This window comes from Chaetodon auriga, chromosome 24, assembly GCF_051107435.1.
Source record: "Chaetodon auriga isolate fChaAug3 chromosome 24, fChaAug3.hap1, whole genome shotgun sequence".
NCBI classification, from domain to species: domain Eukaryota; kingdom Metazoa; phylum Chordata; class Actinopteri; order Chaetodontiformes; family Chaetodontidae; genus Chaetodon; species Chaetodon auriga.
The window spans coordinates 10364542-10390897 of NC_135097.1; the positions used below are offsets into that span (position 1 = coordinate 10364542).

At 43.3% G+C, this 26356-nt stretch overlaps 1 protein-coding gene across 4 annotated transcripts in view; it reads right to left on the reverse strand.

Moving 5' to 3' along the window:
- The window catches only part of kcnip4a (potassium voltage-gated channel interacting protein 4a), a 119513-nt gene that overhangs the window by 61162 nt on the left and 31995 nt on the right, over positions 1-26356 (reverse strand). Inside the window, exon 1 of one of the 4 annotated variants that reach the window (XM_076725208.1) lies at positions 22305-23804. The exons of the other annotated variants lie outside the window; for them this stretch is intronic. Within the exon in view, the coding sequence (XP_076581323.1) occupies positions 22305-22389 (85 nt within the window). The 5' untranslated portion in view covers positions 22390-23804. Of the gene's footprint in view, positions 1-22304; positions 23805-26356 lie in introns of those variants that run through there. 4 annotated transcript variants of the gene reach the window in all.

A 26356-nucleotide genomic window follows, 5' to 3' on the forward strand; every position in this document is an offset into this window, starting at 1 on the left:
CAGAAAGACTGCACCACTGTTAGTCTCTGATGCCTTTATGTTCCATTGTCATGGCACTAATGTGCCTCCTCTGAACGACTGAAACAAAGCCTGAACACTGCTGGCCACAGATTGTCTTCCAAGTGGATGCTACAGGCAAATCCAGTTGCACGCACTTCGCACCAACAGCGGGGAACAAGCGCTATGATTAATGCTGCTGGTGTCTCTCAACGCACTGAGATAAAGGAAAGACAATTGCTTCTCTACCAAATGCACTGTAGATATCAGCAGTGGTGGGGGTGGATGTGGAGAGGGCAATAAACAGCAAAATGGCAGTTTCCTCTGTGGCTTAGCCTGGATCAGTTGTTTCCTTTTCAGCCTGTGACCCTTACAGAGCAAACCGATGTCGACTTGTGCTCCCTTGTCAAGGGGACATATTTAAAGGAAGAATTTTATGCTAAACTATCCAGTGCTTCACAACAATACAGCAAATAACAAAATAAGCAATAGCCAGAAAAACAAGCATAGTTCTGTGCAACAGAGATGAAAATGCTTTTTCACCCCAGAACCGCAGATTTCAAATGAAATCTTGCAACCCTGTGAGGGTCCCGATCGCCAGGTTAAGAAACCACCAGCTTGGATGAAATGAGGTTACACGTGCTCAAGCTGTGTAGCCAAACGCTGTTCGAACCCACAAAACGTATTTCAAACTCTGGTGGAAATCCCAAATACGTTAGGCTGAAAATCTGCATAAAATAACACACAAGGCATCTTGAATATTTCCATTTGATAGAACAGCGCGGCCATAAAAAAACATGAGGCTCCTCGAATATTTTACTCAGCATCAACGGCATGTGCTGCGGCTTCAATCAAGAGTTGGAACAAGTTGATAAAGAAAAGGCCATCGTCAGACGTAAAATGAGACGAGGAAGCTGAAAGAGAATGGGACAATTCAGAGATGTGCCAAAAAAAAAAAAGTACGATTCAGTGTACACATTTTAATCAATTAGGAAACTACAAAAGAGTGAAAATCCAATTACTTTTCATTACGCTTGATTTAGTTACAATGCCACAGACATCCTGACGGTGTGTAAGGTGATACAGTAGGTAAACCACCTACGTGAGCATGCCATAGAATGCAAGCCATGCATAACTGAGGGTACAAATCTATGAATTAATCACACGGCAATTCTCCGCTGTGTGATTGCTACTGTTGCTGATGCTTGTCTCATCTGTCACAGACTTCAACATTTTTTCTCAAGCTCAATGTCAAGAGAGCTCTAGAACCTTTAAATCTACCCCCACATGATACTGGAGTCACCGACCTTTCACCCTGCAGGAACTATTTCCAGAACTCTGGTGTACCTAACAGAACTCGGTAGAGTTCCTGCTCATAAAAATTACATGGCGTCAACTTGACAGGCAGAAATGTTTGTCTGAATTATGCATGGCATGGTAAACACTGAGCCCCGACAGTGTACTCCCTCCTGAGATGTTTCAGGTCAATGTAAGGCGGACATAAAACACTGAACGCTCCCCTGAGGGAAGGCAGTTAATGGTACAGAAATCATTTGAAGAAGGAAAAAGTCAGGTGGATAACGGCACTGCTTTATTGATGCTGGCAGCTGTGTTTGTTGGTGGCATGTTAAGAGTCAGGCCTTTCCTTAAGTGATGCCTTCGTGGCTCATTAATAATTCATACGTGGATATGAGGGAGCATGTAGTGAGAGCCATTATAAAAATGACATGAGTTACCAATTTGTCAATTTGTGTGAGTCAACCAAGGATGGATGACTGAGCGGGCCTTCTGGGCACAGGCTCAGGGGCCAAAGGGGGGGCCTTAGACCACAACCTCTAATTGAAGTGGCTGTTGACACTTCAAAGATGCAAAACAACAACAAAGAGATGCAAAAATGACTGCAAAAAAAGGGCACAAAATGACTGCAAAAAAGATGCAAAGGGACGGAAAACAAGTACAAAGTGACACAAAATGACTCCAAATGACACAGCTGTTCAGTATTTCTTTCAGTCGGGGGGTCGTGCTCCTATGTGGGACAGGCTGGGGGCCTTTTATATGTCTGTGCCCAGGAGCTCATTGTCAAATCATCCATTCATGGAGGCAACTAATTTCTTCATGGCATGCCAGTTTCTCCCCCTACCAAACCCCCTTCGCTGACACTTGTCAGGCTGGTGCAGCTTCTGAATCACGTGGTCTGCCTGTTCGGTGCCACCAAGTGAACGTAACAAACATACACGCTCAGACACGGACACACTGTACTCCTTCTCTGCTTCCACCCACCAACTGCATATGACAAATACAGCAGGTGAATACAGTCCAGCATTTGCAGACTCACCTGAGGGAGGAATTCATTTTCCGAGCAGGGACCAGAGCATTGTTGGCCGCGACAGCACTTGCTCGGTGGGAGGCTTTTCGTGGTTTCAGTTTTTAAATCAGAACACAATGCTGGAAAGCAGCACATTTCTCTGCAATTACACAATTAATTTTGATTACGCTGTTCAGTGGAGTCAATTACAGTAACCCGCTCGGCAGGTTTACAGGCCTCGGCGCTGTTTTAATGTGAGGCCACCTCAAATTGCAGCGACTGCCATTTAGCATGCATTCGTCACAGCGGTGCGAGGGAACAGGAATATTTAGTTTGGCCGCATTTCCCACACAACCACACAAACGCTGAATACACACCAACCCAAGGTGAGCTTTCCACACAGACCTCAGATGTGTGTGTGTTTGGGTAAGAGACAAATGGTTGAATGAGGGTCTCTTAATGTAGTTAGGGACCGCTGCCCTGTGTCATCCATCATTGATACAAGATGAGCTGCCACGGCCTGAGCTCATAACCCAGGATTATTATTATTCTCTGCTCTCTAGGAATGACAAGACAGAGCGGGAACAACCAGGGTTCAGACACAGGAAGATTTTCTTTCTGTAGAGAAAATTAATAAATAATAGTTTTTCAGCATGAATCCAAATGCTTTTATTTTTTGCTTTGTTAATACACTGCTCCATGCACCAAAGGCAGCTGGGTAGTGTGGTGAGAACTGCTGAAAATATACCACAAACGACTGACTAATTTGCTCAACACTCCAGCAAATACATCATAGCCTTTCTTCATTTCCAGGCTGAATTGAGGGAATTTGTGTATTTACAATACATGAGCGCACAGGCTTACAACCAAGACAGACTATCTCCTCATATTTCATACTTAAAACCGCCATCTATAAGCTCCCCCCATCTGGTGTGGGGTGTCAGGAAAAAGAAACACAGACCTCAAGTCACAGTGAGTGTTGAGACGTTTGCTTGCGGCGCACTTTGACAGCAGCTCAACAGCAATTTGAATTTTCTCAAGTTTGATAATGTACTTCTAGTATATTGCAGCCGTAAGCAGGCTGCAACTGCCTTCAACTGGAGGAATCCCTGTTATGGCAGGTGTCTGCATCGCTGAAAAATCCTTGAGGGAAGCAGTGAATCCCAACCAGCCGCAGTGACGTTGTATTAAAGCCGTCCTGACATCCATGAAGCGTCACAGCGGCTCCTGTTATTAACTGTGATCAACATTTCATCATTTCTCACGCTGAAACAGTGCACAGAGGGTTAAAGTCCGCATCAAACAGCGCAGGCTCTGCAAGCATCATAAAATCACATTTCATGGTCAAGCTGTGGCGTCACTGCGCTGCTCTGTATCTGGGTTTGTCGTCAATAGACAATCGATGAATGTAATCTGCCATCTTCATAGCTCAGCAACAGAAACGGACCTTTCACTTGAGAACATGCAAAAATTCAATAGATGCTGTCCAGGTCGGATTTCTGCATGGCACGCATTTTAGCATGATGACAAGGATATTAATCTTATAGAGCAACGTGCAACTTTAAACACATTTGAACGTGTTGAAGAATATTGTTGAAAAGTAGAAATAAATGTGCACACAGATATTTCTATCTGAGTGCATACAGCAAAACTCATTACATTTGGAAGAAGGTCCTATTAAATTTCGTCATGGCATTCAATCAACTAATAAAAATGAACTGAGAGTGACATCATCTTTTAAAACACTGAAATATTCTCCCTGTCTCCCTGTTCATTTACACATTTAAAATGAATAAACCTTGCAAATTTGTTCTCATTTAGAATGATTTACACCTGATTTTGACACCAAAGTTTCAGATTCAACTTTATACGGCTGAGTTTAAACAGCCTATTTCTCAAAACGCCTGGATTTACACCAAACTCCCACCTCTGAAAGGATCCTTGATAGCAAGAGCTCCTTTATCGCCCGCGGGATTGTAAAGCTTTAAGCTCAGTCAGGAACGCGCTCCATTTCATTCTTGCCCTCAGACATGGCTTACACATCAATTATTCACATTCTTCCATTTGCCAGAAGTGGGGAATTGAATTTTAACCCAATAAAATCCTGACGCAACACAAATCATCAGTGATTCATAGCTCAAGTTATACATTGAGTAAAGAGTAGGTGCAAAAAGTTTGTTTGCACAAAACAGCAGACAGACAAAAGACGGGCAAAATATGAAATAATAATGAGAACGCGACTGTCTTGATAGTGAACATGAAGCCCTTGTGTTTTGTATTCATAGCTGATGTGTTGGGCTCAATGTGAGATGAGTGGAGTCGTGCTGAGGTCATGAATAAGACATCAGCAGAGGCACTTTCAATAATCTCATACATAAACTGAACTTAATAAATACAATACGGGTTCAACTTAACTGCAGCGAGGAAGCTAAACGGGCTAACTGTTGATGTAACCAGACTGAAACCAGACCCTTCGTCATTAATATTCAAGGGAATTGGTATTTTTCTCAAAACGCTCTTTAACCACATGCAACAGATAGCATCTGCGTATAAAAGCCCAGCATTTTCTGTGTTGATGACAGCACGCGGATGCATTGTGACAGCCCACACATGCACAAGTCCTCTTGAAATGTACAGTACGAGTAGTTTTGCACTGTTCTGTCAAAGCAGATGCGCCAGCAGCAGCAGCAGCCTTGTCATAGTGACATGAACCCACTCACAATCCCAGTGAAAGGCACTCTAAAGCCTCTGCAGTGACCACCTGCTATGGAAAAAAATACCCTGGCAGTTCGGGGTTAACAGAGGAAACAAGCGCCTGCATGTGGGGATATTGTAAAACGGCATCATAAAAATCCAATGGAGCCAACAAACATGCATGTGCTATTGGCTTACACAAAGAAATCAATATAAATCAACTTCCAGTACCCTTCCCATCACTTATTTTGATAGCCCATTATGTCACTATGGTTGACTGATCAGACTTGCAAAGTCGGGGCAATCAGTATTAGCATAGGTTATACCCATGCAAGGGTTATAAAACAGTGGTAGGTAATCAGAGCAGCAGTGCGTGAGGTGACTGCATAGTGAGGCTGCAGGAAAACGTTCTTCTTCTCCTGTCTGGGTCAGTCATTATGGGACTAAGGCTACATTTATGGTGTGCTTAATTGTCGAAACAACCCAAATTCAGCTAATCCGCTTACGGTAATGTATGTGCTTGGTGTCTCTGTTGGATTTCTTTATACTGGTCATCAGGGACTGAAAAAGGAAGTGCTATACTACATAGAGGGGAAATATCACCTTACCTGCAGTTTGATGCACTGAGGCCGAGGACATTTCAAGCTGACTGCCTTTTCGTATCAAATATTTCCGTTTGAACCTTTCTCTTTGTCATTACTCCAGGGATTCACCCACCTAACTAGAGAGTCTATTTTAGCATGTCCCAGCTTGCGATGGTCAGATTCGCTGAGCACATTGATCGTTTTGTTAAAGGACAAGTAATTGTGGGCGAGTGGTGTGCCCTGATTGCCTCTGGGCTTCTTCAACACCAATTTGTCTTGTTGTCAATTGAGGGCCAGGGCTCAGAACTCAGCGTGGGGCAGGGATGGAGCCTGACGGGAAATTTGATCTCCCTCTGACGTGTCAAGCGCTCCCTGCTCCTCTGTTCGTGTGAGTTGACTTGCTGATGAGTGGGTGTATTTTTCTGTGCGTGCTGCTGGGCACTGCAACACTGACGCTCAATAATGAGGCTCCTTTAGTGGAGTTTGTAGCGTAGCTGGCTGTTGTTGCTTTAGAGCCTAATATTTCAGAAGGGACTTGCTCAGTGTAGTCACAGGGATACAAATGTTTTTCTTCCTCTGAAATAATTAGGTAAATTCATTTGGCAGCTGTGGGAATCAAAGTTTGAAATGTTTTTATAGTGAAGTAGAACACACTAAAAGGCAATTTTGCAGTTTGAGCACCAAGAAAACAACAACCAACAGACCCTCTTTTGAATAGCTTCATCCATTCCCCATGATCCAGAGAGAATTAACACCTTGACTTGACCAAGCAAATCTCTTAATCAGCATCACCTCCTGAAAGCAACATTCAATATGCCAATAAGATCGGCAGGAACGATCTATAACAAGCCCATTTGTTTCAAGCTAAATGTAATTTCACACGTTCCCGTCGGCATCTTTCTCCAATGGAAACGGCGTGTTGTAAATGTATTCTTCACTGTTGCGGCACCTACACCAACACATTCTCAGAAAACCTCATCACATCACACACAGCAGAGCAATCATCACCTCTCATGTGTCTTCCCTTTTTAGAGCATTTTCCCGATGGTTGCTTGGGGCTCTGGATTGAGCAAGCTGTTACAGAGCAAGGGCCATCTTTCACATGTAACAGGGTCCTCCATTAAACATGAACCTGGAGGTACGGTCATTTAGCCTGGCGCCATCACTTACACAAACCAGCAACAGATACTAGAAGAGATGAGATATAATGGAAAAGGTAAAGCTTTAGAGGGAAACAGAACAAAGAACAGATGAAAAGCTGTTCACATTCAACCTCTGGCATCCTGCAGGTAAAAGGGCGGATCTGAAGGGAAGCTAATTACCCTTAACCATGGCTTTCTCAGCGTGAGATGTTAGGACACACTTCTCCTTAGCCTCAAATGTTCCGCAACGTTTGGTCTGGTGTATCACGAGGATTCTGCATGGTACCATTTGCCACAGCTCAAAACACATATTGGGCCACGCTATGTTACACCTAAACAGCTCAAAACCTGCACTTTCAGCAAAATCCCAGCCCTGTAATGTGTTGAAATGGAAAATGTGGAAATATTTTAGTACTAACTTTCGTATTTCCAGAAAAATATTTATCCAAACAGTTGTTGATGAGTAATGTGTTGTGTAGTGTGTGTTATGTGTGATATATTGCATACTGTAATTGTGTTACATGGCTTTAAAGCTGCACTACTGAATATTTTTATACAAAAAGTGGAAAAAATTACTATGTGGAACATGAATTACATCATTCATAAAGTCGAACCCACAGGTAATTATGACCAAACTTTGCAATTCGGCTCTACTGAGCACTTTAGCAGCTTTTGGCTTCGTGTTTTGGTTTTTCAGCCTGCACCTATGCTGTTTTGGTTAATGGTCACCGCTCTCATCAACCTCACTTCAAACCACAGCAGACAGCTGTTTTCAGTGGGAAAGCTCTGATATACAATGTAATGTATCTGCCCAGCACCTACAGACAGATCAAGTTCGCAATTATCATGATGGAGCATTTAGCAGCTACAGGGGTCGGTTAGCGAAGACCAAAGCGGAGCTAAAGGGAGAGTTACATCCACCAGGTGGTCATAAACAAGACAATGACTGCTAATGTTGATCCATGTGTGAAAAGGCAACTGTTTGTGAACACATTTCACCACATCAGCTTCATACGTTGATAATATGTCAGTGTTGTGTTTAGAGCTCGTTGCACGGCAGTTTAATATGTTTTCTGAAATAATACATTGTTTGATGGAACTGGAACCTTCAGCAAAAATCATGATACTGCAATAAAGGGAGTTCACAGATATCTGGTCTCTTATCCCAGAAGATTAAATTTGAGCTTTGCTGAGCTCCAAATCTACGTAGATAAGGAGTACATGCTGCAGTATATAATCAGGTAATAACAGATTTAAGAACAAGCAGTCACGAGCAACTAATCCTTTTCATAATACCTTATCAAAACCCATGAGTGTCTGATTACACAGACAATGCCAGTGTGAAACATGGCAGAGAAATCTAGCCTCCTACTGTACCATAGTGAAACTCCACACCACTCTCCCTGCATGACAGGCAGGATCAGCCTCCCTGAGAAAGCCTTGCCTTTGATGGCACTTTCCATCAGCACACTGTGGAGTACACCGCTTCAGCTGCAGCCCTTGAGAGAACACTGGCACCCAATATTTGCCCTTTACTTATGAAGTCATAGCTCATCAGACAGCCTAAGTGAAGTGACAAGACTCTAAATCAGAAAGCTAATGAAAAGTTAAAGCAGACCTAAAAAAAAAAATTCATAAAGGGCAATCTGAGGTGGGACGCATTAAAAGTGGCCAAGTATGCTGATTTGATTGAACTGGGATTCCACCTTCCACAATTAAGAATTTTACAGTAAGGCCTGGGTATAATACAGCATCCCAATCCTGATATCATTACAGCGAGGCTCATACTTATGCAGCAGACACTTGCAGATATGCATGCAATACTCCACAATTTAATTTACACATTTGTCATAAAGTTGGCTCCACTAGACTGTTCTATATACAAAAAAAGTTATTAATGTACTGCAGAGTAAGTGAAACGTAATCTCAATGATAGATGGGTACGTGCTGTGATATGACAGTAATGAGGAATGCACTTTAAAAAAAGCCCCTATTTGTTACTTGGTTGATATCCTACTGCTCAAGCCTAATTTCTTTTAAATTGCTCTTTAATGGTGGCATACAAACAACACAGTCGACCACATGTTGGCCTCTCTCCGAGATCTAACCAAGGGTGCGATGTATTTCACGTGAGGCCCAGCTGGGCATTCTGTGCATGGTATGGGTACATGCATGCTTGCAGTGATGAGAATCCAGTAAAATGATGCAATTAATCATGAAGGGTCGATGCATGACATCCACTTTCTATCGTACCACATGGCAACATCAAGCTCATTCATCTTCTGCATCATTTCAGTAAACCTAAATGCATATATCCAGCCATTAAATGTCAAAAAGCAGCTTAATGGTTGGAGTTTGTGACAACTATTCCCTCTTTCCAGGACTTAATATTACCCTCTGTAAATGAAATCAGTCTACCGTTCCAGCTCTTTGTTACAAAACATGGTGGAAAAGCTCATTTAGTTGCATTTTTTAATCTGGTTAATGTCGAAACACACTTTGTAACTAAGTATATATACGAGTCAGGAGATGTGTATTTACTTACAGTATAGTTATGACAAAGTATATATAATCATACACTGACTCATGCACATGAAATATAGAACTATATTTGCTAGTCTCTCCACTGTGATTCTGAGTTGTGAGTAGTCACAGTCATTTAACATGATTATAAAGCCCAACTCTTGAACTGACCCTGCAGGCCTGTTTAAGCCAAAGCTCTGAATTTTGCTGAAACTTATCTTCTGCCTCAGTAGATAAAGTTTAATCTCAAGATGGGGACACTTGGGGACTATTTCCATTGGAATGATGCACTGCAAATGGTGCATCACAGCATCGACCGCACAGATCTGGGAATGTCATGTGGCCTTGCTAATTTATTTATTTCTATGTTATATTTAAGAATGTATCTTTTCATTTGAGTGTGCATGTGCACATACACAAACAGGGCTGCAAAATGACTATTCTTATTGTGGTTGTTTTAAGGTGTAATAGTCATTTAACATGTTTGTTTTATTATGTATTGCTGGAAATTGTCAAGGGGAACAGTTTAAGGAGCTAAAATTAATTAAAAGCACTGTTTTTCGTTACTGTCTTTCTTGTCTGTCAAAGCTGGCATGGACGAATGGTTGGTGCTACCTCAGAGAATAGTTTTTCTGACTCACTCCCTGGCATCGACTGATACATTTCAAAGAGGACAGGAATGGAGATACAGGAAGCAAATATTGCTTTGTCTGCATCTCTATTTACTCCTTCAGCTTTTCCATCTCCACTCCACTGATTCCACTCTATTTACTCGAGCAAAGCTCAGATTACACTTTTTCTTTGCCCACAAACAGGAAGCTGTTTTATTGTCTGTTGGAGATTAGAAGTGCACACTGCAAGAAAGGAATCCCCGGGTTGAACAAGAACAACACGCCTGCTACGGCACCGCTTCCACCGTGTACACTCTGTTTGCCTTGCTTTAATGAACATCCTGCCGCTGTCATAATTTGTGATGAGTGCTTCCTCATGGCATTATAAGCTGTTATGCTTTAAACTAAAGGGTCTATTGCTCCTTCCTGTATTGCATTTCATTGTCTCACTGGAACGTGAAGCAGCATGTCCCAATACAACCAGCTACTTTTGCAGGGTTGTTTTTCGGTCTGAATGCCCGTGGACACCACAGCAAGGCACCAATGCAGTTATTGTCACAGACTAAGCCACAAATATCTACTTGTTTGCATTGTCCTCAAGCTGTCTGACCTGACAGACCAGGGCCTGGCCTGACGTGACCCGGTTAAAGCAGGCTGGCAACGCTGTGTACAATACTGTAACTGCCAATGAGAGATGCGAAATACATGGTACACACTAGGTTTTCGTCCCTTTGTTGTTGGACTGACAACCTGTGGTTTTGCATCCAAATAGGAGTTTATTTTCAGATTGTCCTGTCCCCTGCAAAGGAGGGTTATTGAAATTATGTGACCATTTAAATCAAAGCTAATCCATCAATCATAATCAAATCCAACCAAACCATTATCCGGACAATAAATCCTGCTAAATGGTCCACAATCATGCAATTATACTGTTCAGCAATGCCATTCAACTGTACATCTTCTGCCGTAACTCCCACTAGAATCAGTTTCAACAGAATAACAGATCAGAGGAAAAGGCACAGATTTCCTTTGGGTCCACGGTTAAATCACAGAGAACGGCAGCAGGAGGAAAAATAGGGCAAAGAACCTGAAAGGAGGGACAAGAGCAAAAGGGTGATCCATCCTTATTAGGTGCACATCTCACGCATCAAGCAGCCAGTTAGAGGCAATAGAAGGGTCAGTGTGATCTGTGGATATGCCTTAGCTACATTGGCCGAAGCTCAGTGATTGCTGAGGCAGACATACTGTAAACGGCAAACACAAATACCTTTTCCTCCGTTGCTTTGCATTTAAATTGAATTTGTGACGGTTCCAGTGGTGCGTGGAAAAATGCAAGAGACTGAAGAGAAATTCTAAATGACACCTTGCTTCCACAGAGGATGCTCTGTTGCTTGGCGTGTCATACATCACCTCCTGTACCCCTCTGCTACATTCGCACGTTGAGCTGCAACCATTTAATCGGAGATATTTTGCTGTGTCATTCCTAAAGGAAAACAGCTTGGCAACCTGTCTTACACTGTTCAGCAAAGAGATTCTGTCAGGCTTCTGTTGAGGGGCTGTGCAAGTTTTGCTAAAATTCTAGCAAAAAGCAATGATTGGAATCGGCTGCTAATCATTACAAAAGACATGTGGTCTATGAAGTCAGAAATCAGCGAATGATAGAACTAATTCATCATGGTTTCCAAACTCCACTGTTCATGGATTTGATGTTTATCTTTCTGTCTAATCCCACACAGATTTGGGACTCCTAGACAAAATGATGAGTCAAGATGCAGTATGTATCTTTTCAAAGTCAGATAAATTTAGTGCATGAATGACTGATGAACTTGCTAATAAGAAGCATGCAAATGCTGATTTTGAGGATAAAAAAGGATTTAATGAATCACTGCATCCTTATTTTGAATTTCATTTCAAAATGAGTGAAACATGTTGAAGAACAGCACGTCTGATGACAACATCCCTTTTTAAATCCTAAATCCTGATACATAGTTTGGTTGGTTATAATGTGAACTGGTGAGGCAAAGCAGTTGTGAGCTGATTGTGGAGGACTTTGCGGTGAACAAGGCTTCAGATGTTTTTCGTGTTCAGACAGGTAAATCCATAACAACTACAGAGACATCAACAACCACTGCATTCCCTAGCAACTTAGCACTGTGTGTGCGTGCGATGCATGTGTAACTGGGAAAATGAAAATCCACTCCAGTGCCACCCTCTTGTCAGGACATCTTGACCTCTCATGCACCAGTGTTTTTTTTGTGTTATTCTTTTTTGGCTTGAGCTGAGTGTTTCTGCCTCACTTTAATCTCTCATGTTATTTGAACAACAAATTAAAGTCTCGCGCTCTCAGATTCAGAGATGCATTCATAAACATGCTAAAACACTGACGCTACACCCACCGTACGAGTACTAATGAAGCAGACAAAAGTTGCACTACAAAGCATTAGTCTTGCTCCAGCTAATTCATCAATGAATCTGTGCCTTTGGAGGCTCCTTTGTTAAGCTTTAACAGTGATGTCAGACGAACCAGAGCCCTCCTGTTTACACCTGCCTGTGTTGACACAGAGTTAGCCAGGTAAGTAATGGGGCCAAGGGTGGATCTGTCTCCAGAATGATGGAGAAGGAGCTCCATTTTCTGCATGGCTGTCCACGACGGGCCGCACTGGAGAGAATGAATGATTACACCGGTTTACAGCAGGGGTGTGGGGAGTTGATGGGGAAATGTACCTGAGCTCAATCTTGGCCATGACTCCCACAGACCAGGCTGTAACATGTAGCCGGGTTCTAGTGTCCTTGACTTGGAGCTTATAGAGTCAAAATCATGGATTGAGTGCCGAGGATGGGCAACAACATTCTGGTCACACGGCGGCACTTTATCCTCTGCACCCTGCAACGCCCACAAACCACAGTTGAAATGTACCACTGCAATACAATTTGACTGAAATCGACCTTTTTGACAATGATCACGCAATACTGATGCCATACTGCAGCTATTTTCGACCGCAGTGCCTCAGATTCCAATAGCACTGTGGTACATCTAACAAACAGCAAGGGCTGAAAGGTGCACGTAATCCCTCCATGGGACTGTATATACAATGTGTGTGTGTGTCTGTGTGTGTGTGTGTGTGTGTGAGAAAATGCTCTCTTTTATGAGCTCTTACTCCAGTGTGAGAAACAAACCTAACAGGGTGTAATTAAGAAATAACACCATTTGCACTGCCTGCCTTGATATACGATGCTCTCACATATTTTGTTTTCCTGATACGGTGCACTTCATTAACTTGGCTGTTGAAACAAAAAGTCCCAGAAATAATAGGTTCTGCACAAGTTTTTTCGTACCTGTCCAAAACTGCTTAAAAGTACCGAACAGCGGCAGCCTTTTCGGTGATAATTTGACCGAAACATCACAGCCTCAACACACTACTCCACACCAAAAATGTCAAAAAGTACAGTTTCAAGTCATTTATGTCCTGATTCTTCTCAGAGATTTCATTGCCTCAGTTTATTCAGCTGCTTGACATTTCGCGCAAACCTCCGCTTTCGGTGAGGGAGATTGATCCATTTGAAATTTCAATCTGCGACCAATCAAAGACGACAAGCAAAACCATTCGAGAACTGCCATTTTCATCTCACACGACAGCCGAGGAAAATGAAATATAGAAAAAGAAAGAATACAGGGATCCCTGTGGGACAGCGCTCACAAATGTCCCTCAATAAAACATGATGTGTTCAATACGAGCGTTTCCACTTGCACTTCAGCACTTTCTTGGACATCGCTAGCAACACTAAAAACATTGAGCATGATTCTGGTCTGGTCAAAATGTGTCATAATCTGAGCGCATGTTAATGACACCAAGTTGTTTTCCTTGAGTCTCCACTCCAACCCTCAAAGGTGTATTGAGTCTCCTTTTGTTGGCAGGGAGCTGGAGCAGGGCTGCAGTCCCGGTAATTGCCAGCTAACGGTGCGTGGAGAGGACATTGTCTCTCGTATCGCAGAGCGTCTGGGGCAGAGGGTTCACTTTTTGTGAAAACGCAGCCAGTTGCACGGCGCATAGCACAGACAGTTTGAAACAAAGAGCCTCTACGGGACCTTAAAATTAAGCGATTACAAGTGTGAGAGAGGAGATGAGGTTGAGCCGGCGAAGGGGAAATGGGGGTAGAGAGGCGGAAACAGCAAGCAGGATAATATGGACAGTGAAAGAGCAAGCAAAGGGAAGAGAGGGGACAGCAGAGGGGGGAGAACTTTTTAATTTCACTTAACAATAGTAATGATCACTTGAGGGGAAGTTGGAGCAGATAGCAAAAACGCTGGGGTAATAGAACAATTCTCTGTGGTGATAACAACAATGAGCAAAGGAAACAAATCCAAAGCAAACAAATTAAGGCTCCTCTTAATTGTCTGCAATCTTAAAGGGCACAGTCTTGTTTTGACAGTTCTTCTGTGCTGTTTAGCTTTGGTCCACTGAAGTTGCCCCCTTCCTCTTAATACCTAACTTCATCATGAAAACAGTGGACCAATGATTCTGCTGTTTTTTGTTTTTTTTTTCTCCACTTTTTGATTTGAATTTCCTCCTGGATTCAATAAAGTGATGCCTCACACGCAGCAGCTTTGTAACTCAACCATGCTCACCAAACTAAAAATAACCCAGTCATTTTTTCCACTCAGAAGGACTCTCGTTCACAAACATTAGCGCAAATGGGAAAACTGATTACACGGGCTAGCGAGGGTGGATTTAAATGGACGGTGGCATGGGATAACCACAGGCCAATGTAGAGGGCAAATATAGAAAAATGAGGGGACATCACACCCAGGCGACTGATTTTGACTGGTGGATGTGGTGGTGGTGACTCAGGGGTGATCGATACGAGCACAAAAACACATTTTTTGTATGTATCAGTGCATCTGTTGAAGCTCCCATTTAAGGAAAATACATTCACATCTACACCACGTTCTCAATTTGATTAAAGGAGAAATGCAAGTGTAAAAATCAAGGTCAGTTCAATCATCATAAGGCGTTCGACGCAGCCGGTGGCAACAGTTGTAGAATGTCCTCTGTGGTGCTGGAGGGAGCTCTCTTATGCCTAAGAAAGTAACCCCGATGATTGGACCACTAATTTTTATTGCAAAGCCATGAGGGTATAATGAAAGGCACCACTGAGTTGCACCGTGGGAAATGCAGGATCCAGTGTCTTTGGAGGCTGAACTCGGGAAAAGCCACATTCAGACCAACTTTAGCACTTGAACAAAAACGCAGTCCCCTCATTCACCTGAAGGCCAGGTTGGTGATGCGGTAGAACACCCACTAAAAGTCGGGATAAGTGCATATTGCCACTTCGAGTTTGATTCATTTTCCAATCTCTCCAAACTTCATAGAAGAACAATCCTAAATCGCATCAATGTCCCTTTAATTGGGTTCATCCATTTCTCTCAGTAAGTGGAGTAAGAGTCTGCCAGATTTGAGGGCGTACAGTACACAAAGAGTCCCCTGACATACAAAGCTTTAATCACTCTTTTCAACTAAGAGGGTGACATTTCTTTGACAAGCTCATCATTACCTAATTATTCATTTTACATCGAGTAATTAATAACAAGGTACAGATTTGCAGAGATGGTGAGCGACAGAGGGATTTCTCTGCGATCACAGGCTGCATTGACATTGTCTCTTTTGGGGACTTCCAGAAAGCAGAAGTGATGATGGAGGGACTCGGAGCTTATTCAACCTATGATGTGCCACCACTTCCAAATTGTGACCTCAACAATAGAATGGTCAAAGAGTATTTTCAATCTGGTTTCACAAAGAGTTGTACACCGACCTAGGTGGTGACATTAATTTTCCACTACAGTGAGCACCCTCTCCCTGTCCTCCTTTACATAACGCCGGGCCAGATTGTTTTGCAATACTTGAAAAGGCACTGACAACCCATCACTCCTTTTCAGTCGTGAAAAGGACCAGCCTGGGGTTTAGCTACTGCGGGACAGCAGCGAGTCCCGATAATTCTCGTAACATAGCCAAGCACCGTGTGTGCTGACCGAACGAGCCAAAGAATCTGTGCTGCTCTCACGTTGGACGGCAACGCAGCAGCAGAAACCAGAAACCAGGAGAAGGCAGGGACACTGTGAAACAAAGAGGAGTGAGCTGGGCCTGCCAGGAAGCTGATATGGATACAGATATCACAGTCAAACGTCTTCTTTCTCCCCTCGCCAAAGGCATTGAACCTTAGGAAAGGGGGTCACAGCGAAAGGTCATGGTGCAAGGTTAAAAGAAAGCGGTTACCAGATAACACTGATACTTCTTTTTCCATTATGTAAGAGGCTTGGCAGAGACATTTTGATGTTCTGGATCACTATGACATCCTAATCTGTTGCGTCAAGACAGGCTGTGTCAGGCATCTTGTTAAGCTACGATACTTATATTGCTGTGTTCCCTTACTGTGTAGTGGCAGAAGCAACACAATGTGGATTCTTAAAATCCAGTAATAAAAAGGTACACAGGATTAGGGCTGTCAATAAATATTCTAAATTGTATAATCAAATGATCTGCGGGGATCCTTTCTATAAGGTTGTCAGATAATAACAATATGAGCCTGTCAGTGGCAAAAACAAATGCTTTTAGCCAATGTACATTGATGGTTGCAGCCCATTTCTCAGCTAATACTGGACCAATTTCAATGTCCGAACCAGCACCAAAAGAAACTCTGCACACAACAACACTTTCCATGATTGAAAACGAAATGTAGGTCAGGCTGAAGCGAGCAAATAATTCAACAATAACAAGTGTTGACACGATGGCAGAGCTCACACAACCCGACTCGGCCGAAGAGAGAGTGATTTCCACTCCGAGCAAGCTAAAAAGCCCCGTTTGGGAAAAAAAGAATATTGCGCAACCTGCATAAAAATTAGGCTATTGAATAACATATCAATAACAAATGATTCATTTGTTCATTAGACAGTGCAGAGAGAGAGAGAGAGGGAGAGGGAGAGGGAGAGAGGGCTTTACGGTCTATAAAAGAAGTTTTACAGCATAGGACAGCATTTCATTTGTTTATTGTGTAATGTGTAGGTATGTAGATCTTTTCAAAGACATGTTTATGTTTAAATAAATACATGCATACAAGCCGTATGTCTCTTGCTTTATGGCTATGCCTCTTATGGACACAATGAGCGAAAATAGATCATCAAATCGTTTGAACACATTTGTTTCTTTTAGAGGGTATCACATCATTTAGGGCCAATTTTGACAGCCCTACATGGGATTTACCTAAAATGGCTTTCTCTCAAAGGAAGTTTTGAGCACAAAGAGTCCATGCTGTTGAACTGTAGAGTTATCCAAGTTTTGCCTCTGCATTTGAAAGTCGATTGATATCCGCTGTCATCGCATGCCCGCTTCTGCTTGCAAGCTTTTTTGGTCTCTCTGATTCCAGATTCAAAGAATCTCACTTACCAGGTGGACAGTTAGGGACTAATTGCACCAAATTGAGCACAAATGATTCTGAATTATATTTTCTATACAAGGAGTTAAACACATCATAGGATTGAAAGCGAATTGTGAGGGAGCAATCAAGTTTTGCACGGTATGAACACAAGCATCAAACGTCAGACCACGGTGCACACAGACGCTTGTCAGGTGAATCAAGCAGATGCCATGTTAGCTCACTGGGTGTGAAAGGAAACATTATGCAACATGGTTAGCCATCTGTTATTGTCGTGCCTGTCCAAACATCACGGGAGAAATGCTGTGTTACAAAGGGAAGCATGCCACTTCATGAAAAACGTAATTGCTTTTGGACATTGCGTTTAAATGAGGGGGAATAGCTCTGAACTAGCAGCAGAACAAAAATAAAAAATCAATATTTAATGCTCCCATGGTCATTTTGTTCCACCTTAATATTTCTATGAGCTCTGCAGAGGTGGCAAAGATCCAAAAACTTGAGCAAATTATCACAGAAGTCGAACAAAGGCTGTTAGTTAACCCACAAAGCAAGGTTAAGCGGTTTCTTTATTAGCAAAGTAGCTGTAGACTTCTAACACAACCTTATAACAAACATCTATGTGTGATGTTTCAACAGTCCATAGAACGGCCATGCACACCCGACAACGCTCTAAACCACAGCTGATAGGGTTAAAAAAAAAAAAAGCAGTGCTAAATAGCGACTCTTCTCTTGCCATTCAGACATGATTACCAACCTGTCTGTGGATATCAAATATTCAGTGTTTGGTCAGGGATTATGGGCTTTGAATGTGCTGTCCTCGTGGGACAGGTGGAACATGACCTGCTAATAGCCATCAGGAAACCAAAGAGAGGGAAACAAAGACGGGCCCTCGCGTCATTGGGCAGGCCCCCACACACGTGCTCCCAAGTACATGCAGAAAAGTCACAGAGTGCGTTTTACACCGCATTGTCTGACAGATTGGATGAGGACCACCACAAAGACAAAGTGGACAGACCTTTTCCTCACAGAAGAACATTATCTGTTCTTTGATTGTGGTTTCTTTGGCACTAGATAAGACTTTCCTTTCAGCTTATAATTACTGCAGAACCACAGACGCCTAAAAACATCAGTTATTCAACACAAGTATTCTACATTTTGCTGGCCCGAGACAAGCTGGGGCAATGCCATCTCTGAGATGACCTTAAGAAAACCTGGCAAAAATGAGGCAGAAATGTAAGAAAATTATGTAGGAGTCTCTCTGCTTGCCCTGCTGCCACTGCAGCCTTGACCCAGACACGGTGTCTAACGGTGTCAGTGAAACTAAAGGCTGGACTTTCAGATAATATCGAATATACAAAATCATAAGCCCAAGCACCTGAGGGAAAGAAAGCTCATTTGCATTGTTGAGAAACAAACAAAATCCCATTTAGTTGACTTAGCAATAAAAATGAAACATCTTGAAAGGGAAGAAAGAAACGCTTGTTTGGCATTTACCGCAGCCTTTCGCACCCAACATATAATCGTTTGAAAGCTCAGAGATATTACAGTGAGCACTGTTCCATTATAAAGAACAGAGCCAAGAAAATATTCATCTATACCGAAGGAACAAAAAAAAACAACTGCACAGCTGAATCAAAGTACTTGAAATTGATACAAGCGGCTTTGATCGCGCGAAGAAAAAAACGCAGCAAGCAAACTTTTACCACTTGTCAGAAAAAAGCGTGCGCACGGGTTGAGAGGGCATGTGCTGCGATACGCTTGGACTCCTGATGGGAATAAAAGGAAGATGCATGACAGAAGCCGAGACGCCCGACAGCCAAACACTCAGGGAGCAAGCAAACTGTGAAGATGTGGTGAAAGATTCCAAGAAGCATCGCTCTGATCCAAAGCACACGGCAGATTGAGTGTGTACTTCAATGCAATCCGGGTGAATGGTGAATGGTGGGAAAGACGTGTTTAAAGCAGTATCACTGCACAACTAAGGCTATTGACTACATGACAAATGGACATTGAAAATGTGCCACTTAAAAGTAGGAGCGTAAATCACCCGGCTTTAGGACATCTAAATGATCCTGGTGGATACTCTGGTCGCTCCCCCTGCGCTTCTGTCACACAGGCTGTGCTGGAAATGTTGGAACAGATGAATACAATACAAATACATTCCTTTTCCAATAAATTGAATATGTGCTGACGCTGCCGTTTGGGTTTATGACCTGGAAGACTGCGCATCTGTGATTTGTTTTCCCTGCCTTTTGCTTTCCATGGCGAGAAAATTCAAGGCCTGCAGTGGCGGCGTGAATATGAACGGTGGCCAGTTTCTCCGCTGTGTCTCTAAAACAGCGGCTGTGCAAGTGCAGTAAGTCTGTTCGGATCAATAACCGATTTCCTGTGCTCACTGAGGACATCAAATGAATTCTCTGTGGATTATAACATCATATCAGCGATGGAAATATTGCTGTGTTAACAAGGATAATGATGGCAAAGAGACCTTTAACATATATCTTGCTCACAGATACATAGAGAACAAGCCTGTGTGGACAAAAACCAACCATGACATCATTGATGTTATGTACAGCACGATCTGCCCAAGCTGGTTCCATTACATTCATGCATGTAACCCTCAACCTTACACTACGCGTTTGTGCTGGCCTTGGCGACTGCATGACCAATGAAGTCATGAATGTGAGGCTGTTCTCGCACGATGAACATCTCAATTAAAATGCCATGGTCTGCTAACTGACGCCATCGATCATCCTCTTCCCCCGGTCACCCATATATGGCCGAGCCAGCTTCAGTCTGGTCAAACTCCATTTATATTAATCTGCAGCACAGCCTGCGTAAGATAAGTTAATACGGAGTGTTTGTAGAGAAATGGATCCACTCAAGTGGAATGAACGGCTAATAATGGGTTTATGTGCGTAATGTCATTCTCTGCTTTTCGGACACAGAGGCTGGAGTTGCACCATGTGTCCAACCATTTAAGAACCAAGGTCATACTGTGCTGAGATGCTGAGCAGTGTGGTTTTGGAGAACATCATCTTCCAAAGATGGAAAATAGGCTACAGTACTGCCAGTTTCCCACTAGGATTCTTGAAAATGAAATTCAATCAATACTAACTAATGCAGCATTTATCACTGGGTTGGCTGTATGTATATATGCAACAAACCAGTATGGAGACTAATGTGTATCCATATTTCATGACTATGGAGGTTTTTCTTGTCCTCAGGTTGATAAAACAAACAACCAAACCAACACTCTTCAGACATTGCAGTCAATAAAAAAGAATGTTCCTCTTACTCAGCACATCTACAGAAATTGAGCTTTGTCCAAAGGGAAATATGTCCAGCCCTGTATTTAACACGGTCAATAATCAATAAGTACTGACAACGGCAATAAAGACCGCAGTTTTGCACCCAAACAAGCCTGCAGGAGAAAGCAATGCCACATTTTTATCAACCAAAGTTCTGAGGACGCTGAAGGATATTACCACCGAATGCACACTAATCATATTATTACCAAGTGGTAACTGCCATGTGATCTTAACGACCTGCTGGTAGCTATGGAAACCCTTTCTTCTGGCAGATGCAGTCGATGGATTTCTCCAAGCTTGGTGTCTCCCGTGAGTCTATATTTATCGGTATGATTGGAAAGCTGAAGCCCTCTACACGTTTTTATAGGGCAGCCCAGTGACAGAGAGCCTCTCCTATAGCTGCCTCCCATCCTCCTTGTTCTCCACGTCTCTAAGGTCAAGGAGACAGCAGAAAGTAGGCCACGGCTGTATGGAAATATTCTCTCCTGGATATGAGCAGCCTCATTTTAAAGTCCACGTAAAACAATTTGGACAGAGCCACTGCTGGGAAAAAAATATTGCAATCATGGTGGGATTCATTTGCATGTTCATGTAGCACCTCTCTGGGGCTTAGCACCATCTCGCTCACACGGCATGATAATCAACAACTTACTCAAAGCTTAGTTAATGCAAGAATGAGACAGGAGCAAAGCAAGGCGAGGGTGCCAATGCATGATGCGCGTGCAGTCACGTCATCTGCATGAGAAAAATAACACAATGCACCGTATGTAGCCTCAAAGAAGCTCGGGTATCTTAAAAGTAGTGCAGCCAGACTAAAAACAAGTATACTAATGTGGATAATTCTCAAACAATAATAATATGTCAGTGACAAGTTATAATATCAATCTCTAATGTCTATAATTAGGATAAAAAAGCTTGAAACTAGTTAAATATTTCATTTTACTTGACTGAGTATCGGCATGCGAATATTCCTTCGCACTGGTTGCATACCAGCAATATCAGTGATAACCTTTATCCCGTATTCGGCTCTTCATGAAGTAATCTGCTGTAATCCACGATAATCCCAGATTTAATCTTGTTAATACCATTGATTCACTATCTGCCTTATTAGAAAAGCTCTTGGTGTTTGCGTGGCGGGAACAAAAGGGAAACCAAAATCTATTACGCTTTGCAGAGTGACACAGGAACAAAAATGGTGAGAAATAACGTTGAGCGCAGACACGTCGTGCAACAGCTTCTGCTTGTGGGGACGATTTCAGAAGAATTCAGCATCAGCGTGCCGCTCCCCATTATTTTTACCGTTACTGTCACACATTTAATCAACAAAAGTAGAACTTCTGCGTTGATAATGCTCATAACAACTGATTATGAGCAACTTTTCTCATTTGAGTGATTTCACCTTTGCCTCTTGTCATAGTATGTCTTTGTGTAGTTTTACACTTAGATATACACACACACACACACACACGAATTATGATGCAGAGTAGGTCATAAATTCAAGCCTGTTCTGGGTTCACAAGCATAAACGTACACACAACGTAAACACTGTGAGACGCTGATGGCATGCAAGTGTTCTGCGTGTCAGATGTTAACTCTGCAATGAGCCACTTTTCTCAGTTTGAGCAAACTGCCGTGAGGATAACACAGACATCTCTGCCGTAAATGGAAGCGCAGAAATCCGCCTCTCAAAAGTCCACCAGGAGCCTTACCGGTGTGGAGCGTCCCCGTGACGAGTCTGAACAGGTACTGTGCGAACTTGAAGATCTCTCGTTTGCACCTTTTCCTGCAGCTCATCTTTGCTCCTGGGAGGCGGGGAGCAGGGCGGTGGGGGGGCTTGGAAATGTCAGCTCAAAAATGAGGACTTCAGGGTTAAAAAAAAAAAAAAAAATCCAAGGAAGTCTTTTACTTTGACAAAGTCCCACAACAGGGCGAGCGTCCTCCTCTCTCCTGCACTCCTGTGGCTGTGTCAGCGTGGCCCCTGTGTCTGCGTGTGGCGGGAGTGTTGATCATGAGTGAGTGGAGAGCACTGAGGGGGGCTCGTCTTGCGCGTGTGTGGCTGTGTGTGTGCGTGTATGTGTGTGTGTGCGTGTGTGTGTGTGCACCCGGGCTCCTCTGCCGCGCGGCTGCAGGGTCAGGCTGTCTGATCAACACGGGGATGATTTTGTCAGGTCATTAATATTTGCTTACCGGCGGTTTACCTCTTGCTCTCTGGGGAAGGTGAGGGGGGCTTGTCTCAGTTTTTTTTTTCTTCCTCCAACACTCACTCCTTCTCTTCTGACTTTTCCTGCAACTCTGCCGGCCAGACACGCTCCTGCTCTTCTTCTGCGTTACTACAGAATACTCTTTTGGCTTCACAATACAGTGGTTATCCAATGAGTCTCTCTCAGACACACAAACAAACGCACGCTCCCACACTTGATCTCGTAGTGCGCCTGCTGCTCTGCTCTACTCAGCACCATCTGTGGATGTTTTACACTCACTGACGGTTGCCATGGAGGCGTGGCCTGATTGGCCCAAGCGGAGGAGGAGGAGGAGAAGAAGAAGAGAGGTAGAAAGCACACAAAGAGGAGGAGGAGGAGAAATAAAGGAGAATTAAGGGGAAAGTGTCCACCAATGAATCAGCACTGACAGTACGTTATGGGCCCGGCGCATCATGTGTAATTGCACGTTAAAACAGTGGATGACAGTAATGGACGACTTTAATGGTACACCGCGATAAGAGAAGTGGTTGAAGGAGAGATAAAAATACTTTGAAAATAAAAAAGCCCTGAGACAGAAAGAGGAGAGAGAAAAGCTGTGAAGCCATGGCTGGTGAGATTTCCTACAACAAAATGTCAAGGTCGGCATTAATAATGAGTGACAGGCTACCACCAGCGCCTGTGATGACATTAAGACGAGCTAAGTGCATCATCTTCTTCACTAATTAGCCCATACTGTACCTCAATTGCACTCATCTATCAATGCCAAGCCCCCCCCCCCATCTGAAAAGGCTGTCATTAACTCAAAGCTTTAACTGTTTCCGGTCGTATTACTGCAGTGAATTTGCTTAAGAAAACACTGATGGCACATTTTGTCGTTACTGTACGTCCATCAGGCTGACGGGCGACGGTGTGAAATACGATTGGACTAAAATCTGCTCTGAAACGGAGGTTGATACTCCACAGGTCACTCGACAGAAAGGCAGGTCTATTTTGGTGAATCCTCCTCTGTGTAGAGTCTTTGCAGACTCTGACCTTGGAGTGCTGGTCACACACACACACACACACACACACACACACACACACACACACACACACGTTCTGGACAGGAACGAGCAACATGGGTATTGTTCCACAGGCAGGAATAAAAAGTGTGCTCAGAGAAAAATAAAGATTCAAGGACTTGAAGTGTGGTGTGAAACTTCTTACTGGGTCAGAGCAGCACAGAGAACTGGTACACCGTCTCAATTAGGTGAATAATTTACAAGGTACCTGTGGGGCGTAGCGGTGCCTTGGTGACATGACTTGCTTTTGTAGACTTTGGCAGGGGACGTGACGGGCTAATTTAAATAGAAAATGACTTTTAAGATTGTTTTGTGTTCCCTAAAGAAGAGTTGCTTTTTTTAATTGGCGGCTGGCGAAGCCCTGGTCACTGGTGCTACGTCTGCCATATGGCTATCTATGATGTATATATGATACCACGCTGAAAAACCACAAAATAATGTTATGGTTATGGTCGCTAGCCTTATTATTGGCGGACTGCTGTTAAAGGGATGGCCTTAACACTTACTTCTACAGATATGCCTTCTACAGCTGTTGCAATAGACAGTTTCACACGTGCAACCACCAAGTTTGTGTTTACGTCTACACTTGGTCCACATTTTAAGGCTCCACCCACCCAACTGACCTCCTGAGAACACTTGAGCGCAACACGTGCGCAACTCCATCACCTGTCATCTACTGTGGGTCCTGGTTTCCATTTCTATCCGCGTTTCCGATAAACAAACACGCCCATGAGGTCGCCTGGGGGCCACTACTCTCGAGTATTTTCAGGTCACGGGATGCACACACATGACTATTTCTGTGAACAGATGGCCCGCAGTTCACATTCGAGATCGGCAAACAAACGCTGACCAAAACATCATCATTCAGGTACACTGCATTGCTGGCAAACACAACGTTTGGCTTAGAATAACCCCCCCCCCGACAAGCCTACAAGTAACTCACAGATCACTCTCAAGGCCTCCCCACCCTGCTGTTGAGAGTGAAGTGGGATGCGTGGAACAAATCCGACATTCCAAGTCCATATACAGTCAGGAAAATCTCCCAACATGAGTCGTGTTTACCTGAATGAATACGGTCAAGGCAAAAAAGTGATATGGAAGTTGGGGTCAACACAAACACAAACGCTGAAATGCTGTGGGATGTGCGGGTACGCTTGAAGAGAAAAAACATGCATCTGGCCAACAAAGGAAGTTTGTGGCACAAAATCCAACTCTAAAAGTTCAATAATAATAGTAATAATCTATGTATAAGAATACATACTGTACATGTCATGAATATGAATTACAGACCCTCTGGACATTTGAACAAAACAGAGGAATCCAAAGCCTCAAGTATCTGCAGCCTTCTGGGTCCTTTTCAAACCCTCATCCTCTTCAACTGAGACTATCATGTTCATTCCTAAAGCACACACAGATATAGCTACTAACCATCAAAGCAATCGCATCCTCCATGCATGCATGAATGGTTTGTCTTGACACTCTGTTCCTAAGCACCCTTGAGCCCACCAGAAGAGTTCGCCTGCTGAAGTGTGGATGGATTTCACCTGTGTTCCCTGCAAAGGGGAACTAAAATCAAAGCAGTGCATCATTTAAAATGAACAATATTGCTTTGGCCTTACGGCCTCTTTGAAGCTCAGTTGAAGGGAACAGATACAGAGTGGGAAGGTGCCTCAGCTCTTTTCGCTATTTTACAAACGAAAAAAGAATTAGATGTAAATGATCTGCCGTGTTTTGCACCACAAAAGTTTCAAATCAAAGCAGCAGGTGTATTTCCCCAAATCTTACCCTTCAGCATTTACCCCCATCATATAGAATATGAAAGTCCCGCGGAAATGTTTCTGTCTTCCCAGGCTTTGATGGAACATGCCCTTGTTCATGTTGCACCCTGCAGCACTGACAGGACTAACAAGAAATGGGCTCCATTCGGGGAGAAGTTGGCAGATATATTGATCCATATAGAAAACAGTAACTGCAGGTACCCGGGGGTGAGAGGCTCCATTACCACGAGAGCGTTTTCCCTCCCTACTGTGTCAAAGCAGCTTGATCAGCTGTAAAACTGCAGCAACGGCTCGTCATCCAACATGGGGCCACAATTTACGACCATGGACTCTCTTTTGTGAGATGTATGCATGCTAAACAGCAGTAAAATGTCCCTGTTATTAAATCCACGTCCTGCAAGAGAGAAGAACGCCAGCTCGACTGTGAATGCGAAGCACATCTGGAGGGACGAACGTTAAGCCACTTCTGAATTCTTCAAATGAAAGTGCATGATACATCTCCATCAGGGCAGGTCAGAAACTGGGAGCTTTGGAGAATGTGGCCACGAAATTGAACATCAAGAGCTGAGCCACAATCTATAAAGCAGCCATCTGCAGTGAAGTGTGCTTCACTGTGCTCGATAAGTGCTCCAACTCCTCACGTTCCCCCTGCTCGACAATATCCAGAAAAGGCTTCTGAAAGTTGCTGGAGTGGTGCAGGACACTGCCTGTTGTCAGCTGG